The sequence below is a fragment of the Petaurus breviceps genome, unplaced genomic scaffold, assembly GCF_028583685.1.
Source record: "Petaurus breviceps papuanus isolate PSGF00001 unplaced genomic scaffold, PetGlider_PUasm1.0 90865, whole genome shotgun sequence".
Taxonomy (NCBI): domain Eukaryota; kingdom Metazoa; phylum Chordata; class Mammalia; order Diprotodontia; family Petauridae; genus Petaurus; species Petaurus breviceps.
In genome coordinates, this window is record NW_027187367.1 from 12,747,456 (window position 1) to 12,773,714 (window position 26,259).

Here is a 26,259-nt window from a genome sequence, read left to right on the forward strand (position 1 = left end):
GAAAGAAGAAAGCCATTGTTCTTATCCCTTTTGTGCACTGATTTTCCTTCTCTAAGGACTGTCATTGGTGGTCCTTGCAGGTTGTCACCCAACAAGTGGTTGGGTTGAATATCTGGACTAAACAGGGCAAACCTCACCAATGGTGCTAAAAGTTTTCACATACTGGCTCTGTGGGTATATTTCTCCAAGTCAATCTACCAATAATCCAAAAAGAGCTAGAGTGCCACAGACATATACTATCCCAATAATAATTCTCCTCCCAGGCCGCTGCTGAGTTATAATGATTGGCTCCATTTGGCAAAGAAATTGGTGTAAAGTAAGGATATGCATGACAGTCACCCAGGATTATCAGGAAGTTCCTGGTCCATGTGGCCAGATCACAGTCTAACTTTGATATGCATTGGTTAGATCCCTGGTTGGGCTTGTTAGTTCATTTGAAGCTAATGTACTAATGGAATCATGGGCTTTATCTTCCTGAAATCTTTAGCTTCACACAGTGAAAAGTTTACACAGCCACAGGCCATATTCTTTTTTTTTTCTTTTAAATGTTATTTTATTTTTTTCCAATTACTTGTCAAGACAATTTTTTGATAATTTTTAAAAATTTTTAAACTTAAATACAAAAGTGAAAAAGAAAAAAAAACATTGCCATGTACACAGCAGATCATAAAAGAAGGTTCAATATAACACAATAATTTCCATTTCAAGAAAATCTATATAATAAATACTACACATTGTTTTCAAAACAACCCAGCTTTTCTTTGCTTCCTTGTTGGTTTTCTTTCATTCTCTGCTGTGCACTTTTTACTTTATTTTTTCCCCTTCCTCCCCCCATCACCTTAAAAAAGGCTACAATTAAGCATATATATGCATATATATGTACATATACACACACATATATACATACATATACATAGATATCTATACACATATACATTCATACACACATCTATATAAGACCATACTGTGCCTATTTCCTGCTGTCATTTATTTTGCTGAAGATGGATAGCATCTTCCTTCCTAAGTCCAAGGCTTCCCATGTTTTTCTAAATCAACCAGCTCATTATTTCCTATACCACATCAATATGCTAACCCAATCATATCCTATCTGGGAGATTGTCTATTAAAAGTTTTCCTCCAATTTTTTGCATTCCTTCTGTTCTTGGCTACATAGGCTTTATTTATGCAAGAAAAATTTAATTCAAAATAACTGATATTATCCTTTTTCACATTTCGACAATGTTCTCACCTCATAGGTTAAGGTCTGATACAACTGAATCTACTTCCTTTACATCTTCCCTGCCCTGGCTTCTTTGAAGTTCCTGACTTTTTGTTCTTCCAAATGAACTTTGTTATTATTTTTTTCTAACTCAGTAAAATAATTTTAAATATTTAATTGGGATGACATCGAATAAATAGATTAGTTAAATAAAATTGTTATTTTAAAAATTATATTGGCTTTACCTAACCATGAACAATAAATATTACTTCAGTTATTTAGATCTGAGTTTATTTGTATAAAAAGTGTTTTATGTTTATGTTCATATAGTTCCTGGGTGTGTTTTGACAGGTTTATGCTCAGATGTTTTGTACTGTCTAAGTATTTTATATGGTCTAAAACAATATTGAATAATATTGCTGACACATAGTCTAGTTTCTCTATTTTCCACGTTTGGTTAAATCTATTTTAACTTTAACTTTCTTTTTCTTTTTTTTTTTTAAAGCAATCGGGGTTAAGTAACTTGCTCAAGGTTACACGGCCAGTTATTTCTGGGTGTGGTGCTAAGTATCTGAGCCCGGATTTGATTCCCAGGTCATCCTGACACTGGGGCTGGTGCTCTTACTCGCTGAGCCACCTGGCAGCCCCTAAGCAATTAGGGTTAAGTAACTTGCTCAAGGTTATACGGCCAGGTGTTTCTGGGTGGGTGCTAAGTGTCTGAATCTGGGATTCGATCCCCAGGTCATCCCGACACTGGAGCCGGTGCTCTTACTTGCTGTGCTACCTGGCCTCCCCTTAACTTTAACTTTCTTTAAGATCATGATTACTATCCTTGGTTTTTTTTATACGTACTAAATTTTACTCCTGCTCTTTATCTTTATGTGCATCTCTCATTTTTATAGCATTTCCTGAAAACAACATATTGTTGAATTCAAAATTTTAATCTGGTGTTTCTATTTTATGGGTAAATTTGTCCCATTCACATTCCAAGCTACAATTACTTATTGTATATTTTCCTCCTTCCTATGTTTCCTCATTATCTTTCATACTCTATTTACTCTATCCCTCCTCACTCCTCTGCTTTACTTCTACCTGCTACCTTACCCTCCTATTCCTTAGCCTACCAACTCCACAAGAGTCCCTCCCTTATTCTCTCCCCCCACCTTATACTCTTGCCCTCTTATTTCTTTCTGAGTTTAGAATACTTTCATACCCTGCTAGATATATGTTGTCCCTCTTTAACCCATTCTCGATGAGAGAAAAGCTCCAGCATTACCTGCCCTCCCCCCCTACTAGTTTCTGTATCAATTTTTCTTTTTATACCTCATTTGTATGAGATAATTGCTCCCTTTTTTCTCTCTCTACAGTTTTATTTTTTACAATCACCCCATTATATTCAACTCGCTCATGCCTTTCTTTCAAACTACCCAAATAATGATGGCAATTGTAAGAGTATTGCTAATATTTTCACATATATGAAGTAAACAATTTGACCATATTGAGTCCCTTTTAATTGGTCCTTAATGTTTACCTTATATTTTCCCTGGTTGTTATATGTTGAATTTTCCCTTAAGTTCTGGAATTTTTGTCACAAAAACCTGAAAGTCTTTGAGTTCATTAGATATCCATTTTTAAAAAAAAATTCAGGATTATACTAAACTTTGCTGGGTAAGTTACTCTGGGCTATAACCCCAGCTCTTTTACTTTACAGAATATAGTATTCCAAGACCTACAGTTTTTCAGTGTAGTAGCTGCTAGGTCTTGTGTAATCCTTGTTGTACTTCCGTGATATTTAAATTGTTTCTTTCTTGTTGCTTCCAATGTTTTCTCCTTAACCTGGGAGCTTCGAAACTTGGCTATGATATTCTTCTAAATTTTCTTCCTGGGATCTCTTTCAGGTAATGATCAGTGGATTTTTTTTTCTATTTCTATTTCTCTTGTTCTAGAACTTCAGGGCAATTTTCCTTGATAATTTCTTGTAATATTGTATCAAGATTTTTTTAATTTTATCATTATTTTCAGGTAGTCCAACTTTTTAATATTATTTCTCCTTAATCTGTTCTCCAGGAAGTTTTTTTATGAGATCTTTTTTTTTTTCATTCTTTTGATTTTGTTTTATGATTTCTTGGTGTCTTAGAATGTCATTAGCTTCCCCCTGCCCAATTTTAGTTTTCAAGGAATTATTTTCTTCCTTAAGTTTTTGATCCTCTACTTCCAGTTTCTTTTCATAATTGTCTTGATTTTCTTGGATTGCTCTTATTTGTTTTTTCTAATTTTTCCTCAATCTCTTTAAAATTCTTCCAAGAACTCTTTTTGTGCTTGGGACCATTTGATGTTTCTCATTGATAAAGGAGTTGCTTTATCTTCCTCTCATATGAACCCAGATCTTTTCTATCCCTAATAGTAACTATCTATAGTTGGGTTCTTTCTACTTTGCTTACTCATTTTTATTTATTTTTTGTTTTATTTTGTTTTTAGCAGCTATTAGTATAATCAAGTTATCCTGAGGTATGGGGAATGATGCCCCAAGCCTTAGGTCCTTTTTCCTGTTATATTCTGAAGTCTGTCTAGGGGCCCAACCTTAGGCTCTCCTCTCCACTCCTAAGCCACAGATAGGGCCCTTAGTTACACTGTCCCACAAATGGTCTTGTTCCCTGCAGTCCCTCTGGTGGTTGCAAACTACAGCTATCCTCTCTGCCCTGGAACTGAAACCAGGGACTCTGCTCTTCTGCAAGTGCCCATAGCCAACAGGGTCCCTGCTTCTCACTACTGTACTCACCAGGTGTGTGCTAGCTCTTTCTCCACAGCCAGGTCTGGTCAGCACAGGCGTGCTTGGTGTCCTTCAACAGTGGAAGGTCCTTCAATTTTCTACTCAGCCATCAGACCCCCATTGTCTACAGGATGAAAGTTTCTAAGGCTGAGGCTGCCTCTTTACCCAGCTGTCCTCAGGGCTTGTTTGTTGATTCTGCAGTCAGCCTAGAGAAGTTTGGTCTTCACTCAGGCCAAATCTCCACACCTAGAGGCTGGGTCTTTTCTGAGATCTTCTCAAATTGTCTTAGAAGGACAACTGCTTTAACCCATATTTAATTCTACTGTTCTGTCTTTTTTTTGTGTGGAAGAAACTTGGAGAGCCAAAAGTTTTCTGACCTACTCTGTCATCTTCCCAGAATCCTCTCCCAACAATTTCTAATATTCATTTTAAAATAAAATTTTGAGTTTTAAATTTTCTTCCTCCTCTCCCTCTCCCTTAAGATGGTAACCAATTTGATATAGGTTATATATGTGCAATCATATAAAACATTTCCATATAACTCATGTTGTGAAAGAAGAAACAGAACAAAAGGGGGAAAAGCTAGGAAAAAATAAAGAAAATGAAAATAGTATGATCCTGTCTGCATTCAGACTTCCTAAGTTCTTTCTCTGGATATGGATCGATAGCATTTTCCATCATGAGTCTTATAGAATTGTCTGAGATCACTGTATTGCTGAGAAGAGCTATCAATCATAATTGATCATTGCACAATGTGGTTGTTACTATGTATGTTCTCCAGTTCTGCTTATTTCACTTTGCATCCGTTCATGTAAATCTTTCCAGGTTTTCACGGACCATATTCTTAATCCAGATTAGTTTTGTCATGACAGGGGTTCCTAGCAGAATAGGATATATTAGAACAGGAAAAGTCCAACCCGCTCATTTTACAAGAAAACCGAGAGTAGGTAATATGACCAAGGTTTCAAGATGGCAGAACTGAAACTTGAACCCAGGTTTAGTGACATGTCCAGTGCTCCTGAAATGTGAATGATGTAAGCTGCTACCCTGCCCATTGATCAGATTAAAGACACGATTATTCTAAATTTGACATAATACTTGACCATGGTCCTACTTCTGGGGTATTTTCAGATTTTTAAAGCTAACACTTTAGCTAAAGCTCCTTAATAAGATGTGTACTACCAGATCTTCACTTATGTCATTCTTTTTCTTTACCCAGCCACACCTTCTACTGCCCACTGTTCTCACCTTACTATATATAGAGAAGTATTCGGCTCTTCATAGATTATGCAGTGTACACACACATTTATGAAGGAGCAGGATTTGTTCAATATAGGTTATTTCAGCTGCCTGGCAATCCCTTCAGGCTCTGGGTACTAATTTTGTGGGTCTTCTTAAATTTGCATCAGGTCCCTATAGGCCACAGGAATCGGTCAGTCAATAAGCATTTATTGAATATCTACTTATACGCTAGCTGGGGATAAAAAAAAGGCAAAAGACAGTCCCTGTTCTCCAGGAGCTCATGGGAGTTGCCTGGGTCAAAGCGCTCAGCTGGTTGCAGAGAGGCTCTTTCTTTGTTCGCAGTTCTTGGCACCAGGGCCAGGAGTGGGAGGGGCATGGCCAAAGTTCCAAATTCTGAAGTTTGCCCTTGGTAACCTAGCGCCCAGGACACGATGTTCAGTTTTGCCTGTGCCCTGACCCTCTCTGAAGCGACTCTTACGGAATTCACCTCGTCAGGCGTGGACAGGAGCAAGGAAGAGGGAGCCCTGAGCTGTGGCCTTAGAATATCTCTCCGCCAGGAGCAGCTGTCCATGTGGCCGTATTGCCAGGTTTCGAAGAGCTGGGGAGACGCTGCCGCTGCGGGGCTGGTCTTGCTATGAGTAACATATTGGCTGATGGCCCCCAGCGGTGGGACAACACCCCCACATTCTCGAAGTACCCAACGCCCCCAGAGCTCCGTCCTCTTAGGCAGCTGGAAGCTGCTGCAGCCTCTACTGGATAAGCAGGACGAGGTCCAGCTCCGCCGGGAGCTACACAAAATGAACCACCTGCAGACGCAGCTGAACGTGGATCTCTTCAGGGGTCCCCTGGGCTTGGTGCTGATGCTGCAGGCGCAAGGTGGCCCAGAGATCCCTCTAGGCTGCGTCTGCTGCTCTCTTCACTGAGTAGAGCCGAGCCTAAGGATCTGAGCAGCCGGCTCCAGAAGATCAGCTTATAACCGCCCCCAGGCCCTGAAGCCCAGCACACACAGTGGACTTCTGCGGGACCCTTCTCCTGATTTCCAGCGATTTCCCTCATCGCCACCCGGCCCCCAAACACTTCCTCTGAGCCGACGACATTCAAAAGGTGTGCCAATGCCGCCTACCCGACTCCCGAGGACACTACCGGGATGCCGGGAACGTTCAGAGCCAGCACCAGTGGGCCTGGCAGCTGCATTTCGTATGGGAGAAAGTGAGGGAACTTCGAGACTATGAAGGCTGGGTGCTCTTCTTATCGGAGGATGCTGGATACCTGCTGCCGGACTTTCAGGGGCTGCTGGGCCCAGGTGCCAGGCGCTGAGACGCGGCAACACGGGGAAGAGCGGGTGTGGTCCGGCAGAAACAAGACTGCCGGATTGGGAGGGACCAAAGTGAGAATCGAAAGCTGGGCAGGCCATGGAACAGGCCTGGCCATACAGACAGAGCTATACCAACAACTCCAAGATGGCGAATGCTTGGACCACGTCTGCACTTGTGATGACCACAGATGGTCACGAAGCCTACTGGCCAAGCCGATGCTTGGTGCTTCCCTTTTGAGTAGTGACTCCAGCCTATCAGCCTCTTCTCATAAGTCTCCCTGTCCTGCAGGAACTTGGAAAGCCACCAACACCTTGAATTTCTACTGAGAAGCAGCTGCTAGGACAGGTGAAGAATTTCCTAGTCAACTGCTGGAAGAGGGTCTGCATTTGTGGGAAAATTCTAAAGCTGGACTCATGCCTGATCCAGACACAGAGCTACCTGGTGGCTGGGAAGATGTTGGAGATCATAAGCAGTGCAAAGCATTTCTGGAGTCTGGTGTCACTCCCTTGACCCCCCAAACTGCCTTTGTTTTTCCCTATCCTGGTTGGAGAACTCATCAAATTTCAACTCACCCCTCCACCTTCTCAGACACAGGGTTTAGGGGTGATAACTCTTGTTCCCCTTTCTCCCTTAGGTTTATTACTATAAACTCCTTTGAGAAGCCCTTCCTAGTGTTATTGGACCCTCTGGGGAAGCCCACATTTTCTACCTCTAAACCATCACTCTTCCTCCTCTCCCCCAATTTTTTCTTCAGGTGAATGAATGTGTACTTTACTCATCTCAAAATTCTCTGGCATTTCTGAGTTTTTGGAGCCTGAATTCAGCATTTGGCTTCCCTCCTACACTAAGATGGAATGTTCAGAAGAAAAGGTAAAAAAAAAAACAAAACCAACACCTCACGTAGGTCTGTGTGTTTCTGCCAAATCAACATTCTGTGAGATTCTTGAGGTTCTCCTTCCACCCAGGCTCAGATAAATCTTGTTCTGATTATGTAGTAGAAATGTATTTTGTCCTACACCTGCATCTCCTCAAAGCACCTTTCTTCCCCAGATTTTGAATGGGAAGCTGCCACCGCTCAGTACTAATTGCACTGCCAGCCTTGTCAGGGAAACAGTAGGCAGGCAGAATGATGTGAAGTATGAGGACCTGTGTCAATGAGACTGTTCTTGATTCTAACTCATAGAAAGAGAAAAGAGAAGAGACATGAGAGAGGATGTGGTCATTGGATCATGGGATCACAGACTTAGAGCTGAAAAAGACCCATAGAGGCCATTTAATCCTCCCCATTCCTTCATTTGACAAAATGAAGAGACCAGAGAGGGGCAGTGATTTCTCCAAGGTAACACAGCAAGTTAGCTTCTAGGCATTCACCATCTCAATGCTGCTAGTAGAGCTCTGGATGCATGGCCAGTCTTGTTCCAGTGTCTTGGACACTGGAATTGGAGCTGTGGCCTCCAATTCTCTGTCTCCTTTAAGAATGTTATATCTCTAAGTGGTTTCCCTATGTGAATATGAACTAATGCCATTTCTGAGTACACATTCTGAGCACTCAAATTCTCTCATCCATTCTTCCCTATCACTTAGCAACCAATTATTCTTTTAATGATTTTGTGGTAAATTAGCTAAGAACTTTTGTATCCTAATAAGATTTACCAAAGGATATTCTTTACAGCCAGTAGAGGTCTCTGAGCTACTGGAAGTGGGAACATGGCTGCTGGAAATGGGAACATTGTGGTTCCTAGAGCTTTTATCTCCAGCTGGGGTCCCTCGGTTTCAGATCAGCTTGTGGAAGGTGGGAGTTTTCCAGTGGGGCTTGCAACACCTCCAGGCTCATAGGCTTGGCAGCACCCCAGATAGAGTAGCACCAGAGACAGCTCAGTAATGTTTCCTTTTTATACAGAAAAGGTTCAATCTTTGGCATGTTTTCCAGAGATTCCGTGACAGGGATTAGCCAAATGTCATGGCAGTTTCAAGATAGCATGTCTTATCTCCACTCAAAACCTCTTAATGAGAGGGTGCTGAAATATGAAATATTTCTAATCCTAGGAACTAGAGTGATACAAAGATACCTTCAGGAACTATTTTTGGGGGGGACCAGATTGTAATTTCACCAGCAGAATGAAACTCTTTGATACCTGCTCTGCAATTTATAGTCTTAGAGAGTTACCTGGGACACTAAAGTGACTTGGCCAGTATCACACAATCAATGTGTATCAGAGGTGTGACTTGAACCCAGGATTTCCTGAGGTTGAGTCTTTGTTGCATGAACATTCTCCATATATGTAATGTGGGAGGAACAGGAAAAGCTCTTCTCGTTGGCTTAGGGATGTAAAGGAATATAGTAGAAAGCAGTAGGTATAGGCAAACAACTGGAAGGTGTATCCTAATAGTGTCCCAATGGAATTAATTTATCTCCAAATAATTTGACCATTGCCAAGAGAAACAACCTTGAGGCAAGCTCTTCAGTGAAAAAGACAAATAAATGGAGGCTTTACTCAAGCAATTTAGGGCTTTCCCTTGATACATTTTCCAGCAAGCAATGCAAATTCATTCACAAAGGAAGTGTAGTATTTGCAGCTGCAAAAATCCCAAGTATCAAACACATTTCTTTCTTTTTTCTTTTTTGCTTTTTAGAGAGGGGAAGGCAGGGCAATTGGGGTTAAGTGATTTACCCAAGGTCACACAGCTAATAAGTGTTAAGTGTCTGAAGTCAAATTTGAACTCAGGTCCTCCTGACTCCAGGGCTAGTGCTCTATTCACTGCGCCACCTAGAGAGTCCCCAAACACATTACTTATATACATTGTAAAAAGGTTTATAGCAGCTACAAAGCAGACATTATAGAATAGTCACAATTTAGCTGACCCTACTAGGGGATAGGAAGCCAAGGGAAGACTAGTTTCTTAGACAGTTTTGGTCCCTGTTCACAAGCCAGTCTTTTGCTTTCATGTGGGGTTGTACAGGGTGGCCCTAAAGTCTGGACACATAGAAATCTCGTTAACTATACATATTTTCAAGAAATGAAATGAACGAATTTTTCAACAGCATTTTATTTAATTAACATAAGTGAGATTTCATAGGAAGACATAGGAGACACATAGGAAATGTCATTAATTAAATTAAATCAATCTCATTAATATGGAAAATAGTCCCCAAAAGCTAATGAAAGTTTATATTCCATATAAAATTGTCATGGCTAAAATTTATGCTAATTAAATAAAATGTTGTTGAAAATTTTGTTTATTTCATTTCTTGAAAATATGCATAGTTAGGGGTGGCTAGGTGGCGCAGTGAGTAAAGCGCCGGCCCTGGAGTCAGGAGGACCTGAGTTCAGTTCCGGCCTCAGACACAACACCCACACAAAAAACTAGCCGTGTAACCTTGGGCAATTACTTAACCCCAATTGCCCTCCAAAAGGCAAAAAAAAAAAAAAAAGCATAATTAATGAGATTTCCTATGTGTCCAGACTTTAGGGATACCCTGTATTTGAGGCCTTTGCTTTGATCATCAATCCTATTTCTCCTCTCCACCCCCACCCCATCCACCTACCCATGCAAAGCTTGCCTTCAGGACCCAGAAGATCAAAATAGGAATGAAGAGGAAACTTTAGGGCTCCTATCTTTCTGTATTTCCAGTAGGCCAGGCCACTGGACAGTATCCATATACACAGGCGACTTTCTGTTCTTATCTTTCCCACCCTCCTAAGAATGAGCAAACAAGACCAGTGACTTCCTCTCTAAAGGAGGAAAGATGAGGGCCCTCTCATGGATCAATAAGTTAGTAGTTATAGCTTGTTTTCTTCATTTTCTCATCCTCCTTCCATCACTGGCCTACACCCTATCTCTAAACTGAGACCTGAAAAAAACCCTCAATTTAGAAAGGCCAAGGTTACCTACTGCATCCTGGGTCATCACCAGTCATCTTGACCTTTTGTTTTACCACTGGACTCCAGGAAGAAAGAAGGAGACTGATGACTTTTCGAAACCCTGCCTCACTCAAATCCAATTCAGGTGCTAGTCAAGATATTGCCTTCATGATATCATTGGTCCTCTTTGAAAACGAAAGACAAGTAGCAACGATAACCTCCAAACTGTTAGAACAACTGTGAAATGATTGAAAAGTTAATCGTCTTAATATCTTGATGTCAAGGAGTAGGAAAGGTCCTGAGGTATTACAGAATCTCAGACTTGAAAGGAACGTTAGAGATCAATAGTCAAATCCATATTTGAACAGGAACTACCTTTACATTTCCTTATAAGGTGAGCCAGCTTTGAAGAGCTTGAGTGACAGGGAACTCACCACCTCCCAACACAACCCACTGCATTTTTGGGCAACCCCCAAATGAGGAAAGTTCTCGAAGTGGTTTCTCTGTAACTTTTTACCCATTGGGTAAACCATAGGGCCAAATAGCATATGAATAAGATAGTCAAAGCCAGTAATGGTTGTAATTCAGTTCAAATCGATTCCACAAGCATTTATTAAATTCCTACATATATAAGATTGATATTTACCACGCAAATTATGACCAGAGCCAGAATGAGTGTGGATCATCTTGGAGTGTGAAGAGGAGGAAGTATAGGGATCAATATTTGAGACATGGCATGCTGTTCACCTCTACTCCCCTAGTAAACTCAGTGCGAATCCTCCTCAAGCTTTTATCTTCCTTTGCCTGCCTTTTCCACTGTGCCCTCAGGAGCCCTCTTTTATTACTAATAGGCTTACTTTCATCTTTGATCTTTTCCTTTCACGTCCTTCCATTTTCTGGTGCTTTTGAAGACACCAACGTTTCTGGGCACCCTCTCCAAGGCTGGCTGCTCCTCCCGTCATGGTCCTTTATACACAGGGCCAGAGGCAAGAATTGGCCTACTTCTAGCAATCCAATGCCCACTTTGAGGGCTTTCGTTTGCCACTGTCACTTAGCAACAACTTCTTCATTCTAGCCAAGTCTTTCTTGTCCAGAAACAAGTATACCAGTAACTCATATAAGAGAGGGAGATTTGCATCTACAAAGGAAAGATTCAGGCAACGTACCATAAGAAATTTGAGAAGGGATGAGACAGACATTGATGGAGGAGGCAGCACTTGGATTTTCCTTCTAAGGAGGGGAAACTCTTTAAAAGATGGTTATTGGAGCTGGGGATTTCTAGGCATGGAAGAAAGTACAAATAAAAGGCATAGAGATATGCAGAATCAGAACAGAGTATGGAAATTAATTCAGTTTAGTTGGAATATAGCGTTTTTGAAGAAAACTGGTATGATTAAAAAGCTAGTATGAGATAAGACTGGAGAGATAGCCTAGAGCAAGAGTCTTGGAAGCCAGGATCATGAGTTCATTTGGTAGACAAGTTGAAGCCACTGAAATGTGTAGGGAATTGAGCTGGACTGCATTTGTAGACTAACTTACAGAGGAGGAACCAGGGAATGGAAATGACATATATTCATCATATAACTTTATCGCTAATCCCTCCTCCCCAGCAGGGTCAGGACCTAGCTCACCGACAAGCCCAGCCCCTTTCTCTACTTCTCAACATCATCAACTCTCTCTACCTCCATCTCTAGTCAAACATGCACAGAAGTGGTGATACTTTAGGTAGGACCCCTTTAGCTGAATTTTTCCTAGTTCCAAAATTACTAGATACATCCCTAAATATGTTTATCAATCATAAGTTATTTTTAATTCAATTTTTATTTTATTTTCAGTTCCAAATTCTTGTTCTCCTGTTTCTTCTCCCCTACCCACTGAGAAAAAAAAAAACTCATTGCAAATACGTAAAGTCAAGCAAAACAAATTCCTCCACTAGCTACATACCGAAACAAATATTTCAGTCTGCACTCTTAAGTCCATACCTGTCTATCTTGAAATAGGGGAAGGGAAGGGTGGGGGAATAAGCATTTATATAGCACCTTCTATGTGCCAGGGCTTTAAAAATATCTCATTTGAGTCTCATAGCAAGCTTGGGAAGTAGGTACTATTATTATCCCCATTTTACAGTTGCAAAAACAGAGGTTAAGTGACTTCCCTGTGCAAGTCACATGGGTAGTGTCTGAAACTAGATTTGAATTCAGATCTTCCCAACTTCTAGAGCCAGAGTTGTATCCACAGTGCCACCTAGTGACTCTAAGTAGATAACATGTTTCATCACGAGTCCAGTGAATTTACATATTACATTTTTATATTTTTTCCAATTACATTAAAAACAATTTCAATATTCCTCTTAGAAAATTGGAATTCCATATTCTCTCTTTCCCCCCTTCCCCTCCCCCTCCTTGAGAAGGCAAACAATTTTATATAGATTATACATATACAGTTATGCAAAACATATTTTCATATTAGTAATGTTCTGAAAAAAAACACACTAAAAATAAAAAAATACAAAAAAATAAAGTATAAAAAATATGCAGGGGAAGCTAGGTAGCTCAGTGAATAGAGCACTTGCCCTGAAGTCAGGAGGACCTGAGTTCAAATCCAGCCTCAGACACTTGACATTTAACCAGCTGTGTGACCTTGGGTAAGTCACTTAACCCCAACTGCCCTGCCTTCCCCCCTCAAAAAAAAAAGTATGCTGTGATTTTCATTCAGACTCCATTATTTCTTTCTGTGGAGGTGGATAGCATTTTTTCATCACAAGTCCTTTGGGATTGTCTTGGGTGATTGTATTCCTGAGAATAGCCAAGTCTTTCACAGTTGGTCAATGTCCAATATTGCCTTTATAGGTTGCAATGTTGTCCTGGTTCTTTTCTGAAATCATCTGAGCAATCAGTTACTGAGTGCTGATTATGTGCCCAGTACTGTGCCAGAACATGTAAAGAGATTAATAATTCACATTTATATGTTGCTTTATGATTCATAAAGTATTTTACATACATTATCTCTTTTGACCCTCATTACCTCATGAAGATGCTTTGGGATTTCACTGGCATGAAATCCTCCACTAACAGAGATTAAAATAATAATACTGTTAGCTAGCATTTATTTTTTATTATATTTATTTAGCTAGCATTTATGCATTTTAAGGTTTGCAAAGCACTTTACAACTGTCACCTTTTTTGATCTTCACAACAACCCTGGGAGGCAGGTGCTATTATTTTCTCCATTTTACAGTTGTGGAAACTGAGGCAAACAGAAGTTAAGTGACTTGCCCAGGGTCCCACAAGTAGTAAGTATCTGACTCCAGGCCCAGTGTCCTATTACTGCACCAATTAGCTACGGTCTTCTAATTTAGTACCATTCTTGTCCCTGTTCTTCCATATCCCTAGAAGATTGACCCAGCTTTCCTGAGTGTCTCTTACTTTAAAACAAACAAACATCTTTGGCATTACTAACACAATCACTAAATTATAATACTTTATGCCCAGTTTGCATATGAAGAAACTGTGTTTGATAGAAGTTAAGTGACTTGCCCAAGGTCACACAATGAACTGCAGCTCCAAACTCTGACTCCTATTCTTCTGCTTCCTACTACATCACATTTACCCAAATAGAAGACAATAGGGTCAGGACTGGAATAAAAGGAGACACTTGCAAGCCCTGTAACATTTCACAAAAGGATATTTACCTAGCTGTAGTATTGATTTCATTGGGTACATGTCCGCTGTCTCTATTCTGTATTCTCTAATTCTATTCTATTATCTGTAATAGAATATCTGGTTGGCAGGATATATAGAAAATGAGGAAACTATGTCAATGTTTCAAGCTTTAGTTACCAGGATCAAATAAATCTTGAAGATATTTCCTTCACTTTCTAGGCAGAGAGTAGATGTTGCTTCTACCATAAGTCTCTTTAGTTTTTGCTAAATGACATTTAGCTCTTGCATCTAGGAGTTGGTATCATTTAAGAATGTTTGAAATGCGATTTGTATTATAAAATGGTAATCATCAAAATAATTTGATACTGGCTAAGAAACAGAGTGGTAGATTAGTGGAATAGATTAGGTATATCATACATTGTAGTAAACGACCATCCTAATCTAGTGTTTGATAAACCCAAAGATCCAAGCTTTGGGGGCAAAAACTCACTATTTGACAAAAACTGCTGGAAAAACTGGAAAACAGTATGGCAGAAACTTAGGTATAAATAAAAATCTTACACCTCCTGATTTAGACATAAAGGGTGATATCATAAGCAAATTAGGAAAGTATGGAATACTTTACCTGCCAGATCTATGGAAAAGGGAAGAATTTAGAACCAAGCAAGATATAGAGGGCATTACAAAATGTAAAATAAATTTTGATTATATAAAAATTTTAAGATTTTGTGCAAACAAAACCAATGCAACCAAAATTGGAAGGAAAGCAGAAATCTGGGGGAAATTTTTTACAGCAATTATCTCTGATAAAGGCCTCATTTCTCAAATATATAAGTGAATCAAATTTATAAGAATACAAGTCATTCCCCAATTGATATGAACAGGCTAATATGACAAAAAAGAAAAATGATACTGTTGGAGGGGGTTTGGGAAAACCGGGACACTAATGCACTGTTGGCACATTTGTGAACTGATCTAACCATTCTGGGGAGCAATTTGGAACTATGCCCAAAGGGCAGTCAAACTGGGCATCTAGCACCACTGCTGGGTCTGTATCCCAAAGAGATCATAAAAAAGGAAAAGGACCTATATGTATGAAAATATTTACAGCAGCTCTTTTTGTGGTTGCTAAGAATTGGAAATTGAAGGGATACCTACCAATTGGGGAATGGCCAAACAAGCTGTGGTATATGATCATAATGAAATATTATTGTGCTATAAGAAATGATGAGCAGGTGGACTTCAGAAAAACATGGAAAGACTTACATGAACTCATGCACAATAGCAGAACCAGGAGAATATTGGAAATGATAACAGCAATATTATATGATAAATAACTGTGAATAACTTTACTTTTCTTGGCAGTGCAATGATCCAAGGACAATTCTGAGGGACACATGAGGAAACATGCTCTTTACCTCCAGAGAAAGAACTGATGTCTTAATGCAGACTGCAGCATTCATTCATTCTTTCCTTCTCTCCCTTCCTTCCTTGACTTGAAAACTTGAAGTTTTCTTGCACAAAATGACTAACATGGAAATGTTTTGCATGATTGCACATGTATAACCTATATCAGATTGTTTGCCATCTCAGGGAGGAGTGAAGGGAGGGAGGGAAAGACAGAATTTGGAATTAAAAAATTTTAAAAACCCTGAATATTAAAAATTGTTTTTACACGTAATTGGGAAAAATAAAATATATTTTTTTAAAAAGCATGAGATTAAGAGTACAGAAATCTTCATTTACATTCTGAAAGTCTCTAGCTCTGAGCTAGCCTTCAGACCAGCCATTTAGACCAGTACCACACTGCCCATCCCAATGGTGGCCCCATCCAGCCCAAAATCATCACAAGTTTTTAGAGTTGGAAGGGACCTCAGTGGTCATTTCTTCCATCCTATGCACAAAAAAGAATTCTCACTATGATATATGTGACAAGTGGTCAACAAGTCTCTGCTTTAATAATTTCAATGAGGAGGAACCCACTACCATCTTAGGCATCCATCACCTTCCACTTTTGGATGGTTCTAATTGCTTTGATTTTTGTACTTCTTTTTTTACCAGTGATTTGGAACAATTCTTATTCATTGGGGAATGGCTTTTGTTCTTAAATATTTGTGTTAGTTTCCTATGTATCTGAGAAATCAGACTTTTATCAGAGATATTTGATGCACATTTTTTTCCTCTCAATCCCTTTTTATTCTGGTTGCATTGATTTTGTTCATGCAGAAAAATTTCAATTTCATATAATATAAATGATATATTTTGTTTTTTATGACCACTTCAATTTTCCATTAAGAATGCCACCCTTAACCTCCAGCCTTATTCATCATTCATACAATCTAGCAGTGACTTTCCAGGGGGAGACAATCCATATGTTATGATAGAAGGAATAGAGACACATAATTTAGATTAGATAAGATTAGATTAGATAATTTGGAGCTAGATGGAACAGTGGAAAGATTTCCCCAGTCCTGGAGGCAGAAAGGTAAGGTTCAAATATGCACTCAAATACTTAGTAGCTGTGTGACATTAGGCAAGTCTCTTAACTTTTGTTTGCCTCAGTTTCCTCAACTATAAAATGGGGATAGCACTAGTACCTACATCCCAGGGTTGTTGTAAGGATAAAATAAGATAATATTTATAAAGTGTTTGAAGATATTTTGCATTCTTAGTACCTTAGTGCCTGGTGCATAGAATGAGCTACATAAATACCATTAGTATTATTATTATTATTGGGTTGTGTGTGTGTGTGTGTGTGTGTGTGTGTGTGTGTGTGTGTGTGTACACCATGAATCCCTTTGACAGTATGGTAAAACCTATAGACTCCTTTGCATAATGTTTTTTTTTAAATTTATTTGGTCTTTATTAATTTGTTTACTTTTAGTTTACAAGATTCAGTTCCACAATTCCTTGAGTTTCAAATTTTCTTCCCCTGCTTCCCCTCTCCCCCTCCACCCCCAACAGGGCGGCATACAATCAAGTATAGGATCTGCAAATACTTTCACATTAGACATTAGTCAGATTATAAAGAAGGATTGTAACTGATGCAATGAACAATGGGAAAGAGGAAACAAAACCAAACAAGAGAAAGAAAGAGAGCAGGTAATTTGCTTCAATCTGCATTCAGACTGTTCTTTCTAGTTCTTTCTCTGAATGCAGACATCTCTCTCCATCACTAGTGTTTTGGAGTTGACTTATAACTCTGCATTGCTGAGAAGAGTCCAGTCTATCAAAGTTGGTCATCACATATATGTCGTTTCTGTAATTGTGTACAAATTTCTCCTGGTTCTGCTCTTCTCAGCATCAGTTCATATAAGCCTCTCCAGGTAAATATGAAGTCCATCTGCTCCTCGTTTCATATAGCACAATAGTATTCCATTACATTCATATACCACAACTTGTTTAGCCATTCCCCAATTGATGGGCATCCCCTTAATTTCCAATTGTTTGCCACCACAAAAAGAGCTGCTATAAATATTTTTGTACATATGGGTCTTCCTCCCACTTCTATGATCTCTTTGGGATACAACCCTAGAAGTGGTATTGCTGGGTCATAGGGTATGAAATTACTTATATCCCTTTGGGCATAGTTCCAGATTGCTCTCCAGAATGGTTGAATCAGTTCACAACTCCACCAGCAATGTATTAGTGTTCCAATTTTTCCACATCTTCTCCAGCATTTGTCATTTTCCTGTTTTGTTCTCTTAGCCAATCTGACTGGTGAGATGTGGTACCTAAGAGTTGTTTTGATTTGCATTTCTCTAATCAATAGTGATTTAGAGCATTTTTTTCATATGCTTATAGATATCTTTAATTTCTTCCTCTGAAAACTGCCTGTTCATATCCTTTGACCATTTATCAATTGGGGAATGAGCATAATGTTTTTAAAGGCATAAAATAAAACACATAGGATTATAGAGTAAAAGCAATTATATTGAAATAGTTATAAAGGTATTTGAAAAAAAAAGTTTACAGACCTCAGGTTAAGAACCTCTGGTCTACATTAATTCCTACGGAGCAGAACATTTAGATGCCACCATAAAAATTGATTTATTGTATTGACATAAAAATCATCTAGCAGCCAAGAAAGGAAAAGATTTTAATAAGATTTAGCCAAAATTCACAAGTAGAAATATATCCTTGGCTTCTGTGACTGAGAGCAGTTATGGTGCTTTTAGTGCCAGAGGGAGAAAGATGGATGTGGATTGTTGAGATGATGGAGAGAAACCTTTTCATGTTCCTTTTGTTCTTCCTGGTTACCTTTCTCCTATGAATGTAGGGGTTCTTAACCTTTTTTGTGGGTGTGCCATAAACCCCATTGACAGTCTGGCAAAAGCCTATGGACCCCTTGTCTGAATGTTTCAAAATGTATAAAATAAAAAACAAAGGTGTACAAAGGAAATCCGTTATACTGAAATACAGTTATCAAAATATAAAAGCAACAAGTACATGGACTAAGAACCCCTGTAGTAGTAGAATAAAATTTTTTACTATTTGCTATCAAATATGCTAAGATTATCAGAAGTGGACATTATGCTGTACAACCTGTTAAACTCTATAGCAAAGGTATAATTTCCAAGTTTCTAGTAACTCATGACTGTTTACACTCATTTTACAAGCCATTCTGTATATTCTGAAACTGCAAAAGGATAGACTGCATATGATGAAAAACGACACCCGTCTTCCTGAGTTAATGTGAGATTACTACTGGTCAGAAATACTAGGTTAATTATTAATATTGTTTGAACCCAGCTTTATATGGCTAGAAAATTACCTAGCCTGAAATCATAGGGCATGCTGACTCAGAGACTCCCTGGGGAACCCAAGTCATAGCTTCTCTAATAGCTTGTGTTTTGGCTTCCCCTAAATTATTTTGTTTAGTAGCTGTGTGATCCTGGACAAATCACTGAACCCTGTTTGTCTTGGATTCCTCATCTGTAAAATGAGCTAGAGAAGGAAATGGCAAACCATTTTAGTATCTTTGCCAACAAACAAACAAAACAAAAAAGCCAAAGGGGTCACAAAGAGTAGGACATGACTGAAAATGACTAAACAACAACCACAAAATGATGCATTTCAAGTAACCTTACCCTTTTCTGGAAAGTACCTAACTGCTTCCATGGTTTGAACTCTGCATTCTAAGACTTAACAATTTGAACTCTTTATATGGTGAAGACTTAACAATTAGCAATTTCAAGAGGGGAGGCATACCTTTTTCTGGCTCTCTCTCCTTCGCCAAATGACTTAATAAAAATTCTTTCTAAAAAAATTTCAAGTCATGGAGTTTGTTCTTGACTTGACACTACCTGGTTATTTCTGTGCTTTGTGAGACTAATGGGACAATATACATAAAAGCACTTTGAAAAGTATTAAGTTTGTGAAAGAAAAACTCAGTACTCTTGTGTTTTTGGCACATCTCTCAGAAACAAAAGGAGTTATTAAATTCCAAGTACCTTTGCTTAGTGAATGAGAAACCTATAGGGACAGAGATCCATCATGCTTTTGAAAATCTGACCCAAGTTTTCTGCTTTCAATTTATGGTATTCAAGAACAAAGAGAGAATTTTTTTGTCATGAATTAACAAGGGTACCAAGTTTAGGTAACAAATTTTTGATGCCTCAAACAGAAAAATAGTAACTTACTTTTCCCTAAATCATTCAATCTGGTCAAGGGTTGAGAGCAAAAATGTAATGCTTATAGTTGAATTAGTCATTATGAGTCTAATTCCATTAGATTGTAAACTCCTTGAGGACAGGGATTGATTGTCTTTTACCTTTTTTGTAGCCCCAACACTTAGCACAATGCCAGGCACATAGAAATGTTTCAGTCTTGACTGACCCTTCATTACCCCATTTGGGCTTTTCTTGGCAAAGATACTGGAGTGGTTTGCCATTCCCTTCTCCAACTCATTTGACAGATGAGGAAACTGAGGCAAACAAGGTGAAGTGACTTGCCCAGGGTCACCCAACTCTTAAGTGTCAGAGGCCAGATTTGAACTCAGGAAGATGACTTCAGGCCTGGCACTGTATCGTCTGCCACCTATCGTTTAATTGATTGATTTCAGGGAGGATTCCTTCCTGAGCTGACCAAGCACCTCCATTTAGCAACAGGTTAGGGCTTGATAAGAATGAAGTCAATGGGTTTCAGTGCAGGACGTTTCCTCAGAACTGATAAATACTGGTAAAGTTCTTCATTCAGATTAGACCCTAAGTAGACATATTTATAATAGTTCTTTTTTTTGTGATAACAAAGAATTGGAAACAAAGTAGAGGTCCATTGATAGGGGAATGCTTAAATAAGGTGCGATACATAAATGAGAAGGGGAAATATTATCTTATTTGGTCCTGAAAACAACACTGGGAAGTAAGTCTTATTATGATAAATTATTCTCATTTAACAGTTGAGGAAACTGAGGCAGACAGCAGTTACAGCGACTGGTTGTCACATGGTATCTGAAGCTGAATTTGAATTCAGATCTTTTTGGCTCCAGAAGTGCACCACCTAGCGGCCTTGCAAAGGAAACGTTAGAAGAGGGTGTTTTAGGTAAAGGCCGACTGTTAACTCTTCGAAACTGTGTGGAGGTGGTGGCAGAAGGTGTTATGCGACGGGAGGGGCCCGGCAAGGTCCTCTCTGACGTCATCACGCGGCGCCGCAGCCAGGCCGGGTGCGTGACGTCACCCCGCGACGGGGGCGGCTTTTGTGAGGAAACGAAACTGGGGCCGAACGACGGCGAAGGCGACGGCTGCGGCGGCGGTGGCGCGATCTGGCGGCCTGACGCCCCTTCCCCCTCTCCCCTCCCCGGCAGCTCGCCCCCACCCCGCAGCGTGAGTGCCGGAGCGCGGGCGCGGGCGCGGCCTGGGCGGGAGGGAGTCGGGGCGGGCTTGGCTTTGCCTTCGGCTCATAGCGGCCCGACTGAGAGGCCCGGCTCCCCGACCCGCCTCCGCCGGCCGGGCACGGCGCCCGCCTTCTGCTTTCTTTTCTGGTTCCTGTCCTTCCCCTCCTGCTGGCCTCCATCCCCTCCTGCTGGCCCCCTCCCCCTCTCGGCCCTCTCCTGGTCCTGGCTCCTCACACCTGGTCCCCTCCCTCCGCCACACCCCCTCCCCCTCCCTCCCCCCCTCCCCCTCCCTTCCTCTTGGCCTCCGCCACCTGGTCCTTCCTCCCCACCTGCCCTCCCCCTTTCCCTCTCCCCTCCCATTCCCCCTGTCTAGTTCCTCCTCTTTCTGTCTTCCCTCCCCTCCCACCCTCCCATTCCTCCCCTTTCGCTTTCTCTACCATCATCTCCGTTTCTCTTCCCCAGCGTTTCTCATTTAACGCCGCCTTCCCTTCATTACAGAGGCCCTCCTCTGTACCCGGCAGCACCTCTCTTCCTCCTCAGCTAGTCTTCCCAGTGCCCCTTGCCCTCTTACATTTGATGCCCTACTTTGGAGATGGGATGAGAGCATCTTTTTTCCCCCGCTTGCACATTCTTTTGGGGATGGGTGGGTGGGAAAGGGGTTGGGGAATAGGGTCCAAGTGGAAACCTGAGGTTTTCCATAGGTTAATTTTGAACGTTCCGGTAAGGGAAGCTGGAATTAATAGCTCCTTTTTTTCCAGCCAGGTAGCCTGTGATAGAACAGTTCTTCTCATACATTTTTGTTTTTGCTTTTTCTGTCGGAGCCTCATGAGGTCCCTCATCAGTAGAAGACTGGATAAAATGACCACCGAGGTCCCTTCCAGCTCTGACATTCTAGAATTTTAGGATCACTTCTATTGTTCAACATCTCTCTTCCCCTCCCCCCCACCCGCCATCCAGATGTAAAGCAGGCTGTGCTTTTCTCCATTCTTACACCTGGAGCCCTTAGAGTTGGTGGAGAGGAGTTTCATCTAGTTAACTCCTTAACACCTGACATCCTTTGAGGATGCTGTGGGTACAGGACCATTGCCAGGATTATCCCAATTACTACACTCATCCCATAGCTCCATCCTTTAGAGTTTAGGGTGACTCCTGAGGCTCCAGGATTGACCCTTCTTACTGCTCATCTCAGGCATAGTTTTCACTTGCTCCCCACATCCTCCCAGGGAAGTGGAAAAAGGGAGCTGTCTTATATCCAGGAGGGGATGAGGTTGTAACTAACTAATCTTAAGGGTAGAGAAACAGCAAGGTAAATTGATCCAGGGCTCTGGGAGGTGGCATTGGTGAAAGTGACAGTTGATCCTTGGCCTGCTCACCTACTTGCTGTCACCACTTCCAAACATAAAATGCTTTGTGTGTAAGACCTGCAGCCCCAGTTGGTCCCTGCCCTTTGCTTTTGCCAAGTCTGGAGCTTTCTTGGCTTTATGTCTGCTGCTTCACTTTCCTTTTTTTCCATCTGACTGGCCTGTGTGGAAGGTTTTCTGGAATACCAGGGATCTATGGACCACAATTTCTTAGACTCAGTATCCTCTTCAATAAAGATGATCATTCTGTTGAGATATTTAGATGTCATTGCCCCCTTTTCCCCTGATATTTTTTCTTTTAGTGCTTAACTCTATAAATAAATGATAGTGGCTTGATGTGTGCTTATTTCCATTTTCCTTGCCATATGTGTACCATGACTGTGTGCCAACCTCATGTCCAAAGAACTTGCTTTATATACCATTGGCATTCAACCAACCAACCAGAGGACAGAATGCTGCTATGATTGTCAGAAAAGTTTCCTAATATCTCTGTAAGCTTAAGCTCATGTTGAAAGAAGCCAAAAATCAGTTGTCAGTAGTAAAAATAATAGGAATTATCCAATTGTTTTTGCAGAGCCTTTGCTGTTAGTAGATGTAAATTTATTTGTCTTTGTCATCATCCCAACAGGTTGAAACCTAATGTGCCATTCAATAGAATGAAAAAGTAGGAACTCTCCATGTGAATAGTAACCACTAGGAGATGGGGAATTAATATGTAATTTTTTGGGTCAAGAACCTGATGTTGACATTACGGTTATCTCTGGGACTGTGTTGCATTTTTAAAAATACACGTAAAATTAATAATTACTAATGAAACCAGATCCTGGCCGTCATTTTCCAAGGCTCATTCCAAAGGAATGTCATTGAAATGTTGGCTCTGGAAGATGATCAGAAATGTCAAATTCTCTCCCTTATGTGGTTTATGTTTATGGGGTTTATGCCCCCAAACTTTATTACCTCCTGTTCATGTGGCTTTGAACCAGAGGGAATTAACTGCCATTTGTGGTTGCAGTGACAATGAAGAGAAGAGGCGAAGGAGAGTTCAGCAGCCCCCAGAAGAAGCAGAAGAAGAGAGCAGCTGAGCTTGGCTTGACCCTCAGCTCCACATCTGATGAGGAACCCCCTCCTTTTGGCAATCATGGCCCACAAGGTAAGGCTGCCAACATAATGTGAAGACTGACTGTTCAGAACGCTGATGACTGAGCACTGGAAAATCTACAACCTGTGATCCCTTGTGGAAAACTGGGCCAGTTGTTCAGAGAGAAGGAATTAAGCAGTATTGGTTTTTCTAAGCCTGGAGATAAAACTTCCTTTTCCTGCTGCCCTTCCCCCATTGAAGTATGACACTACCTATAGGTCTATGTTGAAAGGTCTTCCCAAAAATTATCTCTTCTTTTGGTAGTTCTGTTACTTTTTAACTGGGACACTCATTTGCTTTCTTGGACTTCCTCAGTGTGGTGATGATCACTGAATATTGTGTGTAAAACCAGGCCTTGGTAGTCATTGATGATCCTGGAGAGAAAGACAGAGAGAGAAAGGAAGAGGAGAGGGAGAGATAACTTCAGGGATCTGGCATCATTCCTTTCAGTTTGTAGCATTTATTTACACATTTTCCCTGTAGCTACACTTAACAGCACTACACAGTATTGGAGCAGCACTGTATTCATTGTTTGTATTTACTGCAAAGTATCTCACTTATCTGGTTGGAATCACTCTCTTGCTTTGTCCATTTTTAGGGTTGTAGAAATTTACAGCATCCATTTTCTTTGTGAATTTTACAGTGTCTGGATATATCTCAAATACCGAACAAATTAGGAAATTCATTTGCATTCATTTTACTTGCCAGTAGCTTCATGTTTTGGATCCTCTCCTGAATCACTGGTAAACTGGAATGAAATTTGGTAACAGATTGGTGACCAAAAGGGTGTGACGCACCAGTTGAGGGTGGTAGAAAATACAGTTTACTAACAAGTGGTAGGCCAATTGAGGGGCACTTTAACATCAGATGTTACTGAGAAGCTGGTCCAGAGAGGAGAAACTTGACAGGCGGTAAAAATAATAAAGCAGTTGGTGTGGCCATGGTCCAGGCTAAGAGAGAACGTTTCTCTTTTTTCTCTGTAATGTGTATCAGCTAGATGTGTGTGCCATTTGTGCTATCAAAATAATTTCAGGATGAGTGAGAACAGGATGTGTTGCAGCTGGCACTGATAAATGGGGAAGGAAAAAGTCTTTGTGTTTTTTTGGTTTGTCCTATAAATAATTTTTTAGGAGAAGGAAATTTTGCCTCTTTCCCAGGAGTTAGTGGTGCTCTTCAGACTTACTGAATTTGGGAGGAAGAGAAGCCATAATCCAGGTTGGCAGGGTGCTGAAGCAAAGCTGATAATGAACAGAGCATGAATGATTGTTAGAAAGGTGGCAGTTCCCATTTTGACACAAAAGACATGATTTTTTTTGTTTATAATAAAGTCAAGGAACCTCTGTTAAATTTAATGCTCTAGAAAATATAATTGTCAGTTAAGATTTTTTTTCTTTTGCTCAATTTTTTTGTTGTTTGGTTGTTTCAGTCATGTCTAACCCTTTGTGAGCAATCCCATTTGGGGTTTTCTTGGCAAAGATATTGGAGTGGTTTGCTATTTCCTTCTCCAGCTCATTTTACAGATGAGGAACTGAGGCAGACAGGGTTAGGTGACTTGTCTAGGTTCACACAGCTAGTGAAAGTCTGAGGCTGGATTTGAACTAAGAAAGATGAATCTTCCTGACTTCAGGTCTGGGCATTTGATATATCTGCTGTGCCACTTAGCTACCCCTTCTCAGTTTTACTCAGTAGATTTAGACTTCTAGGAAATAATGTCTTGTCCTACAGACCCTAATGGAATCTTCCTTCTGTGTATACAGATTGGTCCAAAGGTGAACTAGTGGGGCAGGTGGCAGGGCCCTGTCCAGCAGGCCTAGAAGCACCAGTTGGCTATTTGCAGGAAACAGGGCAGATGCCAAAACCTTTTTACTATAGAGATGATAATTAAAGAAAAGGTGTGTCCTAGAATGCACCATGCCAAGAACTGTTTTCATTTCTTGAGGAAGTCTTAGTGCTCTGCTGTTGCACTTGGAGAAATGAAAATCACGTGAGTAATGTAGCCTGGCCTTTCCCAGGAGAAGAAATAACATAGCAGTGCCTTTCTTCGGAAAGTCTCAAGTGTTTAACACACCTCACCTTTCCCCACAAATCAGTTTTAATCTGTGCTTAAGATTTATCACGTATTGACTTTGAAGGCCCCTTTTTTACATTCTATTGTATGCTTTGCCCTCACAATGCTCTTCAGAAAGCACACATCTCATCTGTGTGTGTGGTGGTTGTGCATGCAGGTGTGCATGTAGGACATTTGCACAAGTTTATGTATCAAACCTAGCCCTTCAACTAGCTCCACCTGGACATGCTATTTAGGCATATAAGTGTTTGAGGGATGCTCTTTACTGACAGCAGTGAGGAAAGTGTAGATTTTTGCCATTTTTTTACTGTTCAGAATAATTTGTTGTTGTTTCACAAAATCAGCATAGTTTATAACTACTTTACATTGAGATTAATTTTTTGATCAACTTATTTACATAATGATAATAATGAAGCAGCTATAGTACTAGATTAGAGTTTACTTTGTGGCAAAGGATATAATGATAGAAAGGGAGAGCTCTGTCTATACGGAAGTGTCGACTCCTAGATCCTTGAGGTCTAGGACATTTAAGACATTTTCAAGAGTATGACCTTTTGTAAATTTGCCTGGAAATAAAGTCCCTCTGGGGTAAAGATAAGAGAAATATACTTCTCCATGTGAGGAAATTTTTACCAAGAACTCGGAAATTCTGGCTCTTTTCTAGCAGTGTCCTTTCAATTGTACTCTTTCGTTATGTCACTCATTGGATATGGGCTTCTGTCTGTTCCATTTGTAGCAACTTCAGATTATGATGGCATCTGCCACTTGCACCTGATAATCCCCTT

The 26,259-nt window shown here is 40.4% G+C and overlaps 2 protein-coding genes and 1 long non-coding RNA gene across 5 annotated transcripts in view; 2 read left to right on the forward strand and 1 right to left on the reverse strand.

Annotated features, from left to right (window-relative positions):
• Positions 1-15,691, forward strand: part of RNF8 (ring finger protein 8) — a 124,303-nt gene extending 108,612 nt beyond the window's left edge. The window contains exons 6-7 of one of the 2 annotated variants that reach the window (XM_069073594.1): positions 7,302-7,417; positions 15,438-15,691. In XM_069073594.1, coding sequence (XP_068929695.1) covers positions 7,302-7,417; positions 15,438-15,462 — 141 coding nt within the window. In that variant the 3' untranslated portion in view covers positions 15,463-15,691. The remainder of the gene's footprint in view (positions 1-7,301; positions 7,418-15,437) is intronic. The other variant, XM_069073592.1, reaches the window with a different exon arrangement.
• A 5,051-nt stretch (positions 15,692-20,742) lies between these two features.
• The window catches only part of CMTR1 (cap methyltransferase 1), a 55,059-nt gene continuing 49,542 nt past the window's right edge, over positions 20,743-26,259 (forward strand). The window contains exons 1-2 of one of the 2 annotated variants that reach the window (XM_069073588.1): positions 20,743-20,896; positions 23,281-23,418. In XM_069073588.1, coding sequence (XP_068929689.1) covers positions 23,286-23,418 — 133 coding nt within the window. In that variant the 5' untranslated portion in view covers positions 20,743-20,896; positions 23,281-23,285. Of the gene's footprint in view, positions 20,897-22,590; positions 22,760-23,280; positions 23,419-26,259 lie in introns of those variants that run through there. The other variant, XM_069073589.1, reaches the window with a different exon arrangement.
• LOC138150153 (uncharacterized) overlaps positions 23,425-26,259 on the reverse strand; it is a 28,183-nt gene continuing 25,348 nt past the window's right edge. The window contains exon 3 of the long non-coding RNA XR_011165529.1: positions 23,425-23,780. This is a non-coding gene — a long non-coding RNA (uncharacterized lncRNA). The remainder of the gene's footprint in view (positions 23,781-26,259) is intronic.